A 10,617-nucleotide genomic window follows, 5' to 3' on the forward strand; every position below is an offset into this window, starting at 1 on the left:
ATAATTAAGACTTATGAGAAACATAAGTCGCTAAAAAACTCTTCACATAATCTAGAATTGATATAAATAGTGTTCCTGAACTTGTTCTTGTAGTATATAAACATACAAGTGTAAGAACGTTCGAGCACACAATAGATAACAGCAAACAAAAACAACCAGCCTAAAAAAAATTATTAAGAACTTTAACGATATAACACTATGTTCTCAGGACAAGTTTAATGTTAATTCTTCTCAGGACAAGTCCTTGAATCATGATAAGCATACTCCTGGCAAGTTGCACATTTCCTCATTTTCCTCTTGTTGCACCCAATTGATTTCTCTGCTCCTGATATGATTCTTTTCCTACTGCCCTTGTTGTTGCTTTTGTTAGGATTCTGTATTGTAATCTCATTGACAACACGAGAATCTATTAATTCTTCGATCTGCTCTGAGTTTAATCGAGTTCTTGGTTTCTTCATTGTTATTGTTATGTGTTTCCTCATGCTACAAAGTCCATTCTTAATATACTCTAAAACATCAGCATTACCAGATGCGTCGCTTAGGCAGCCTTGGAACTCAAACCAACAATCTTGTGTCTGCACACGCCTCGATAAATTTTTTGCATCTCTATCAGATATTTCTCCAAGTTCAAGTGTGCTGAAGCGCTCAACTGCGTTCTTCAACCATCTGTTTGAGACATACTGTCGCGGTATTATTCTAATTCCACAAATACCAAGGCAGAAAAAGGCATGGGAACATAGATAGCCAACCCTGGTGAACAATTTGCACGAACATTCAATAAAATGTGTATCCATGTTAAGTTCAACCTAAAAACATATGCATGGTGTTAGTAGAATTTAATTATTGTGATCAGTATTATATAATCCTAGCAAGTATTCTTTGAATAAAAATTCTCAAAAACAAAGTACAAAACCTCAAAAATCCTGGTTCTATTCCCTGGTTCTTGAATCTTTATTTTTTTCACATTGTCCAAACAAGTCATGCCCAATAGCACAATATCCATACAACCTGCTCTTATCTCTTCTTGAACCTTGTAAAACAGATCCCTTGTGTAAAGTCTAATCGCATCTTTTTCAATCTCTCTGTCTGTAATTGTTTTTGGTGTGAAGTCATCATAGTGTGTCAGTTTCTTAGCGTTGTTCCTTTGTTTTTCAATTGCACTCTGATAGCATATGTAAAACTCTGAAAGTGTATCACCTCGTTGAACATAATTTCCAAAATAAAAATTAGAACTTCTGACCTCGATGTTGTCCGCATAAGTCCTACCATTGGTTCATCATTAAAGTATGCTGGAATCCACAAAGATCTCATGTCAAACATTTCTTTTAGCCAAACATTCTCGTTCAAGTCAAATTCATCAACAACATCTATCCATCCTTGTTCAAATTCATCTGGCGTTATGTGATCTGCCCAGATTACTCGTCCAAGTTTGTCCATGAATCCTGATTCAGCACAGAAAACAGTTCCTAGCTGCGAAAAAAGAGTTGCAGATTAATCAGCATGTTTTTACTAATAACTCAGACATTTTTATACAGATGCACATGTTTTATTATTCAAATTCTTCTAACAATACATGAGATTAAATGAAAACAATCTAATATTTTATTTACCTTAGAAGGAAATTTTTTCATTATATGCCACATACAAAGCCGATGCTTAACAAGTGGGAAAGAAATCTGAAGAGCAGCTTTCATTGCTAGATCTTGATCTGTAATAATACATTTGGGATCCTTACCAAACACCTTCTTGAAAGATTCGCATGCCCATATATAGTTTTCGTTGTCTTCCCGTTCAAGCAAAATTGCCCCAAAAGTCACACTCTTCCAGTGATTGTGTATTCCTACAAGAGGAATGAAAACCATGCCATACTTGTTTGTCCTATACGTTGCATCAAAAGAAACCGCATCACCAAATACTTCATAGTTTTTCCTTCCCTCACCATCTGCCCAGAATAATTGAGTGAGATGATTTTCCGAGTCGGTTCTGTATTCAAATCTAAAACTCGAGTCTGAAGATTCTTGTATATCCCTGAATTTCTGGACAATCATATCAGCGTCGTGCTTCCCAATGTGTTGTTTAATATCCCTTGCAAAGTTCTTAAAATCAACAACAGTAGCTCCTACATCTTCATATGAACCGATCATTGATTTAAAAATTGTATACGCTCGTGAAGCACCAATGTTTGATTTGGACGCATCAAAGATAAATGTTCTGTGGAACTCGGTTAGAGACCTACTACACCTTAGGAATTGCATTCCTCCCTTTCCTGCAAAAGGGTGATTGTGCGATTCTGTGAACTTTTTCACATAAAAACCACCTAATTGATGTGAAGCAAGCACAAGGTCTGCATGGCATTCACACTTTGTTGAAACTGTTCTCCTCCTCTTTTGTGGTTTTCTGTCAACATTTTTGTCGTCAGGACGTCCGGATCTTGAGCAAACAAAATACTTCTCTATAGTATTACCATCCTTGTCACTCCTTTCAGTGGAACGACGTACATCAAATCCAGATGATCTACCGTATTCCATGTAGAAAATAAAAGCTTGATCAAGATCACTAAAACGCTGATCAATGTATGGTTTCAATCCCTCGGCACATTCAGGGATCCAATCTTTACCAAGCTCTCGCAAATCAACATCAAAATTTTCATCAATCCTATGGTGATCAAACACAGTATTGCTACAAGCATCTGTAAACAATAAAAGAATGAAACGTAACGGTCTAATCTCGTAGACAAGAATTCAGAAGAAAGTAATATATTATTAAGATACATAGTTCAAAACTTTCGCAAAAATGAAATCAAACCAGAATTCGAATGCACTTCAGTGTTCCTGCTAGTGTTCTCCATCGCATAGAGCTCCGGTTCGAGGGCAAGGAAAGAGACGCTTGTACAGATACAACTGTATGGACGCAAAAAGGAAACAGATTAATTAGAGGTAAGAATCAATCAAGGAGAGTGTTATTTGGTAAGTTTTGTAATAAATCTTAAATCGATTCAAACAAATATACGTATAGAGATTTTTTTGTTTTAAAATCTTCCATATACTACCCTTAATCATAATTTAATACGATTTATACAGTACGTATAGTATTTGCTTAGATTACAAGATCAAGACTGATCCAACGGTCAGCATTCACGTCCCTCACGTCTCTCGCTTATGCCCCGTCTCTTTTGAACCTACCCCTATATATATATATATATATATATATATATATATATACACACACACATATATATATATATAGGGATAGGATCAAATAAAAACTTTTTTTAGTTACAAACTTACAAACTTTTTTTTATTCTCCCATCGTGTTAATCTTTAGTTATATAAAGTATCCATGTTGAAAATTCTTCAAAAAACATCACAATTTTTAAAAACAACGCATAAATAAATCGCGTTTTCAACACATTTATAACTGGGGTTCAACATCGGGTGTTGAACACTAATTATCATTGTGTTGAATATATCTAAAAAGATGTTTAAACTATACCTCTAGGGTTTGGGTAGGGTCTAGAAACATAAATATTAGTTATATAACATGTTTACCTTAGTTCTTACATTTAAAAATTGGTTTATGTACTTCTCCACCACTATTTTAGTCGATGTTCAACAAGATATGTTAAAAAAATGTTGAACTTAAGTTATATATATGTTGAACAAAAAAAGTTTGTAAGTTTGTACCAGAACCCTCCCCTATATATATATATTGTTAGGCCGAAATTATTCACTATATTAATGAATATAGTGGTCACAATCAATAATAAAACACTAGTATAAGAGAACAATTCAACTAATCTCTTATTCACAAATCACAGTAGCTTACAAATAATCTCTTAGTGATTTATATTTTATCACTAAGAGCTGCTAGGTTACACGAATGATATTCAATTCTTAACACCTCTAGAGTAAACCCTAAGCTGTGTTTATATACACAGTTTCATGATATCTACTGATTGATTTACAATTATCTGCTTCCTAGAATAATCTAATCAGTAGCTATCCTTTTCCTGTTATGATTTGCATAATCTCCTTGATATTTGCCTTCCTTGTTTATCCAGATCTTTTCCTAGAAATCAGTCGCCTGCAAACTCTGATCTTCATTAAACTCCGATCCAGCTGGCAGTCGTCAAACTCTGATTTCCAGATAAACTCTGATATTCGATTCTGCACACTAAACAAGTTAGATACCTGTGACATCATCAAATATGTAACAATCTCCCCCAACTTGTACATTAGACAGAATGAACAAGTTCTATATATTTACTGATGATGTCAAAAATAATCAAGAACAAATGCATGAAATAATTAATTCACAGAACTAATTACAACTTACAGAACCAGCAGGAACTAACTATCCAATCAGTCTATACCCATAGCTTTCTTTGACAAACTGAGTTATCAGATCTTCCTCAATTTGTCTCAGAGTTTGTATCATCTGAGCCTTGACAGTCTTCAACTCTTCATTGTCTTCTCCTGTCTAGTATATGGCTGATCTCAAGGCACTTGCCTTGCTTCTTCCCATAGCTTCTCCCAGTTGGATAACCCTAGGTTTGTCAGCTTCATTTTTGTAACCCAACAATCTGGTTCCTGCTATAGTCTCCATGAAAGAGCTATTTTTCTCCATATTAATCTCTGAACCATCTTCTTGAGCTATTCTGGGAACATACTCTGCTTCAGAACTTATCCCATAAAATCTTCTTTTCTCTTGAATAGTTCTTTTTAACAGCTCAGACCATCTCTGGGTAGCTTCATTCTTTATCTCAAGCATATAGTGAATATGCTCAAGTTCCCTTAGAGATTTTATTAATAAATCAGCCTCAGAAATTCTGTATACTCTTCCATTGTTAAGAAAGATTGCTATCTTCTCTTTGTCTTCTTTTCCATCATGAGTATCCATCAGAATTTGTACTGATTCTATTTTATCAAGGTCCATTTGTGTAACAACTTCTCCAGCCTTGTCAGTCAGAGGATATGGGTCTCTGAAGATAGTTGCTGCACTGGTCTGAATTTTCTCTTTCTTGTGACCTAGACCAGCTGTATCATATGCTTCCTTTCCTCTTGTTCCTTGGGTTCTGATTCTTGTGATTAGTGAGCTTTCCTTGTACTGTCCTGTACCAAGACTTCCATACAGGCTCTTCTTCTTTGGTTCAGCTTTATCAACTTGAGCATTGTCAGAGGTTGATTTTATCCAAGTGGCTTTTTCTTCAGCTGTTTTTAGCTGACTCTCTTTCAAGTTTTCAGCTTGAGCAATGTCAGAGGCTAAATCCTGATCAGCAGGCTCAGGAATTGTTGCAAGAGTTTGTGTTAGTTCTGACTCAGTTTTCTTTTCAGATGGAATACCATCAATGACATTCTTCCCTTTATCTCCTGAAACAGAGTCATACTTTGTCTTATAAACTCTTGGTCTGTTGATATCAGCATAATTAACTTCACTGATCACTATCCCTTTTCTCCTTGAAGATGATAATTTCTTTGAGGAATCAGTGATCTGCTTCTGCTCATCAGACTTTGCTTTGCTGATCTTCTTCTTCTCAGCAGCCAACCTCTCTTCTTCTTGTCTGACAGCTTCAATTGAGACTCCAGGATTCTCTTCCTCAAACAAGTTCTTTGCAACTGCTTCATCAAAGCCAGTTGTGTAGGAGCTTTGTAGAACAATGTAGTCTCCTTCCCTTGAATCTTCAGATTCTGACTCAAGATCTTGGAATCAGGATCACCCATCTTAATCAATTGCTCAGAAAGGGCTCTTGATCCACTGTCATCTAGAATCAGAGTTTGAGATTCAGGCTGAGTAGTCTGAGTCTGAGTTGAGCTGCTTCCAACCTTATCTCTCCTATTCTCCTCAACCTGAGTGTGTAAGACTATTTCAGAGTTTGCATTATCAGACTTTGTATTATCAGTTCTCCTCCTTTCTTCATCCTTGTCCTTATCATCTGGCTTCTGTTGCTGTTTCTGGTCCACTTTGCATTTGTCTTGAGATACTTTCTCCCCCTTTTTGACATCAGCAGAGGTGAGAATTTGAACCAGCTGAGCTACAGAGGAGCTCAAGTCAGCCAGAGTTTGCTGCATAGAGCTTTGAGTAGATTCAATGGAGGACAATCTGGCTTCCACAGATGAAGGTGGAGCTCTGTACATATTCCTGGAATATGTTAATTTACAGACCTTGCTCTCTGCAGGCCTAGAATGAGGAATTGAAGAGTCAGGAGCTGGTGAAGGAGTCTTGATAGGTGAAGATACTCTGACTGGAGAAAAAGTTGGAAGTGGAGAGACTTCTCTAACAGAGATGGTTTCTCTGATTTGAGCAGAGATTTCAGCTATAAGAGAAGCTAAATCAACAGGTGGAACAGAGGTAACCTCTGTAGCATCATCATCAGCATCATTATCATTGGCTACAATGCTAACTGTATGAGAACCCAGAGAAGCTGTAGCTTCTTCAGAGTTTGCATTATGTGAGATCTCCTGAACAGGAGCTGCAACAAGGTCTTCAACTGGAATCAGAGATTCCTGATCAAACTCCGGAGGTGTAGGTACATTGCCTTCTGGAGTTTCCTCTGATAAAGGTATACCAGTTGCTGGTGTTGTGAGCAAGGGATCCTCTGACTGAGCTTGTATGTCAGGAATAGATTCTGACATATGAATGTCAGCTTCTGTGGATTGAGTAGTCCGAGGAAATGCTGAAAGAGGTTCCACCATCACAGGATCAGAGATTGTGACCATCTGAAGAGGATTAGCCACTGAGTCTAGAGGTGGGTCCACAGTGAGATCAGTGATTGTTGTGGGCTTAATTTTCTTTCTTTGTCTGGAGACAAGTGGAGTTGGTACTGGCTCATTATCAGAGTCAGAGTCTGAGATCTTCTGCAAGAATTTTCTCTTCCTGGGTGGAGGAGATGGTTTGGATGGTGATTTAGAAGATCTTAATACTCTGGTTGGTGAAGATGTTACAACTGGCCTCTTGTGTGAAGGACCAGAGGATGGTTTGTGGTCAGATTTTACAACTGGCCCTTGTTGGGAAGGACCAGAGGATGGCACATCTTCTTGTGGTTGGTGGGAAGAGGAAGGTATATGCTCATCAGAGAATAAGGTACCATACTTATCTGGCATTGCCAGCTTCAACTTGTCCTGTACAGTTATAGGAATAGCAAACACAGGAGTATGTGGTTTCTTGCAATCCTTTTTAATTAGATCAGTGAATGCACGCTTGGTAATTTTAAAAGGCAACTCATTACCAGACTCAGGAATAGGAATATCAGGGAAGCAATAAGAGAATATAAGTTGACAGAATCTAGCATAATAAACAATGTTCATATTCTCTTCTCTCCTATCACCTATAAATCTCAAGATTGAAGTAGCAATATCAAATTTGAGGTTGTGAATCAGAGAATACCCAATTTGTTGACTGAAGATGGGTATGGCATCAAAGTTGCTGCATTTGTTGCCAAATGCTCTGGTGATGCAGTCATAAAAGAAGCTCCACTCCTTGCAGAGGTGTGGACGCTTGAGCTCCCCCATTTTTTCAGTACTTCTGGAGTACCCAAATAAGATCATCATATCTCTCAGAGTTTGAGTAGATACAGAGGAATCGAATTTGTTGTGATCAGGAAGATGAAGAGCCTTCCTGACTGTAGCTGGAGACACAAAATATTCTTGACCTTCATACTCACAGGTCAGAGAGGGAGAACCATGATCACCCCCATCATCATATATGGCCGTCCTCCAGAAGGTGAGCACTTGAGAAGGAGAGAAAGACTCAGGCTGGGTCAGAGCATACATAAGCTCACTATGAGCGAGTGATAAGCGTGCATTTTATCTTAATATTGTCCCTCTATTTTAGTTATTTTGTATCTAATTGGATTTTTATTTAATAAATATTAATGTTTTATTGTAGGATGCAAGGAATTCTAATCAAATATGGATTGGAGTTTAAATAGCAAGAATTGGAGTTTAATTTGAATAAAATTCGGATTTTGAAGCTAGCTGCGCAGCATTCACTGTTTGGGCCATATCTAGAGTTCTAGAAGTCCAAATCAGGCGATTCAAGAGCCCACGCGAAGCTTAGAACAAGGCCTTTAATTCAGAGGTGGACTTGCATTTTTATCCCAGTCTAATCAGCCCAGAATCAGAGTCAAAAAGTCAACTGCGAATTTCCACTTTTGGGAATTCTATTCTGATTCGGAAATCTCCTTGTATTTTCATTAATTCATTAAAAAAAATACTTTTAAGAGAGATATTAGGGTTTTTAGTATGGGGACCTAATTAGAGAAAAAGGAGGCACAAGCATAGAGAGAGAAGAAGCAAGACGGAAGAGATTCAGCCACGGAAGACATTCAGTGGATTTGTTCCTTCATCTTTTTGTTTAGATTTCTCTCCTTAACTCTTATTCTTATGAACATGTTCTCTTCATCTTTGGTTGATTTTGAGATTTTGAGTATGAACTAATTGTATAAAGTTGGGATTTTTATGGAACCCTAGCATGAGGATTTTGGTGTTTTGTTAAGAATATTGTATGCAATTTCATGGTTTACTCATTCGAGTGTTTCTCATGTTAATACTTGCTATTGTCTGATCAACTTTAGTGGGTTATCGAGTTAATCATAATACTGAGAGGGTTATGATTAATTGACACAAAACTTCAATGGTGCATGATTATATCTTTGATTATAATTTAGTTACGGTATAGACATATATTGTGACCATGCATAGCTTTGTGAATTGATGCTTAATTGGATTCCGAATATTAAATTGGCATAGACATATGTTAGTTTATTTGTAGGAATTATACCATAGTTATTTCGAGAGAAGCCTATGACCATTGAATTCTAGCTAGTAAATTGTGATTTGCCGCAATATTTCGCGACTCTTTTACCGATATTCTTGTGTTAGGGGGAAGTAATTATCCTGACTTATCTTCTCATATTTGAAACTCGTTAAGCTCTTTAGTATAATTTTAGTTTGTTAATTTAGTTTTAATATAAAACCCATCAACAATCTATTGTGTTCGATAACTAGACTGTTAGATATTATTTGTGATTGATACGTTTAAATAGTCCTTGAGGAACGATATCTGGTATTTATTACTATATTACTTGTTTGCGATTGTGTACACTTGCACATTAGTATTTTACGCAACAAGTTTTTGGCGCCGCTGCCGGGGACTATTTTAGTTATTAATTGCGAATTTGATATTCTTACAGTTTTGTTTTTGGTACTTCTGTTCTAACGGGAGTAATTTTTTGTGTTCATCAGGTCTCTTTGTGCATGAGCAAAAGACACCCAGTGGTAATTGCTTTTGATCCTGAAATTGAGCGAACATTCAATAGAAGAAGAAAAGCACAACGCAAGATCAAGCAACCACAAGTAGTTATGGATGACAATGTTAATAATGGAGACATTCCTATTGTTCCAAGGGGTGCATTTATTGTGGATGATAAAGATCGTGCTATTCGGCAATATGCGGCACCCCGTTTCGAAGAATTAAATTCGGGGATCATAAGACCCGATATTCAAGCAACATAGTTTGAGTTGAAGCCGGTCATGTTCCAAATGCTTCAAACTATTGGTCAATTCAGTGGGATGCCTACCGAGGATCCTCACCTGCATCTTCGTCTATTCGTGGAGATCAGTGATTCTTTCAAATTTCAAGGAGTACCTGAAGATGCTTTGCGCTTGAAATTATTCCCTTATTCTGTGCGAGACAGAGCTAGAACCTGGTTAAATTCTTTACCGGCAGGATCAGTCACAACATGGAATGATTTGACAGAAAAGTTCTTGAGCAAGTATTTTCCTCCCAATATGAATGCAAAGCTCCGGAATGAGATCAATTCTTTTCAACAGCAGGATGATGAATCTTTGTATGATGCATGGGAGAGATTTAAAGAATTACTCAGAAAATGTCCTCATCGTGGTATTCTTCATTGCATTCAGATGGAGACTTTTTATAATGGTCTCAATGCTCAAACAAAGATGGTGGTGGATGCATCAGCAAATGGGGCTCTTCTCTCTAAGTCCTATAATCAGGCTTATGAAATTCTTGAGACAATTGCTACCAACAACTATCAGTGGTCATCTTCTAGAGCTCAAACAGGGAAAAAGGTAGCTGGAATCTATGATGTGGACTCTATAACTTCGATGAAGGCTCAACTAGCATCTATGGAGCATATGCTCAAGAATCTGAGCATGGGCAATAATCAATCTAAGGAGCAATCTCTCAGTTCACAGATTAATCAAACCAAGAATGTTTCTTGTGTATTTTGCGGTGAGGCTCATACTTACGATAGTTGTCCTTCAAATCCAGAATCTGTCTTTTACATGGGAAATCAAAATAAGGGTGGCCCTTACTCGAATACTTACAATCAGTCATGGAGGCAACATCCTAATTTTTCTTGGAGCAATCAAGGGGCAATTTCTGGAACTTCAAATGGCAATGTAAAGTCCAATTATCCACCCGGATTCTCTCAACAAGCACCTCAGTCTAATTCACTTGAAAATATGTTGAAGGAGTACATCATCAAGAATGAAGCTAGTAGATCTCAGACTGAAGCTTTGGTCCAAAGTCAAGCGGCATCCTTACGAAACTTGGAGAATCAGGTTGGGCAACTAGCGAATGAGCTAAGGAATAGAC

The 10,617-nt window shown here is 37.2% G+C and overlaps 1 protein-coding gene and 1 non-coding gene across 2 annotated transcripts; both read right to left on the minus strand.

Moving 5' to 3' along the window:
* Positions 1-221: 221 nt before the first annotated feature.
* LOC108198116 (protein FAR1-RELATED SEQUENCE 5-like) lies at positions 222-2,848 on the minus strand. The gene is made up of 5 exons (XM_064083683.1): positions 2,806-2,848; positions 1,611-2,689; positions 1,267-1,470; positions 914-1,162; positions 222-806 (listed from the first exon to the last, which is right to left on the minus strand). Exons 1-5 carry the CDS (start codon positions 2,846-2,848, stop codon positions 222-224), a joined length of 2,160 nt encoding a protein of 719 aa, XP_063939753.1.
* A 6,949-nt stretch (positions 2,849-9,797) lies between these two features.
* LOC135148559 (small nucleolar RNA R71) lies at positions 9,798-9,904 on the minus strand. The gene has a single exon (XR_010286639.1). It is a non-coding gene; the product is annotated as a small nucleolar RNA R71 (small nucleolar RNA).
* Between the last annotated feature and the right edge of the window lie 713 nt (positions 9,905-10,617).

The sequence above is a fragment of the Daucus carota genome, chromosome 8 (genome assembly GCF_001625215.2).
Source record: "Daucus carota subsp. sativus chromosome 8, DH1 v3.0, whole genome shotgun sequence".
NCBI lineage: Eukaryota > Viridiplantae > Streptophyta > Magnoliopsida > Apiales > Apiaceae > Daucus > Daucus carota.

Bases quoted from the DNA above. Each gene is read 5' to 3' on its own strand.
- LOC108198116 (XM_064083683.1), bottom strand. From the start codon at position 2,848: ATGGAGAACACTAGCAGGAACACTGAAGTGCATTCGAATTCTG. The intron at 1,471-1,610 runs GTAAATAAAATA...CTTTTTTCGCAG, and splicing joins TGAAAAAATTTCCTTCTAAG to CTAGGAACTGTTTTCTGTGC. The intron at 807-913 runs GTTTTGTACTTT...ATATGTTTTTAG, and splicing joins ATAGAACCAGGATTTTTGAG to GTTGAACTTAACATGGATAC.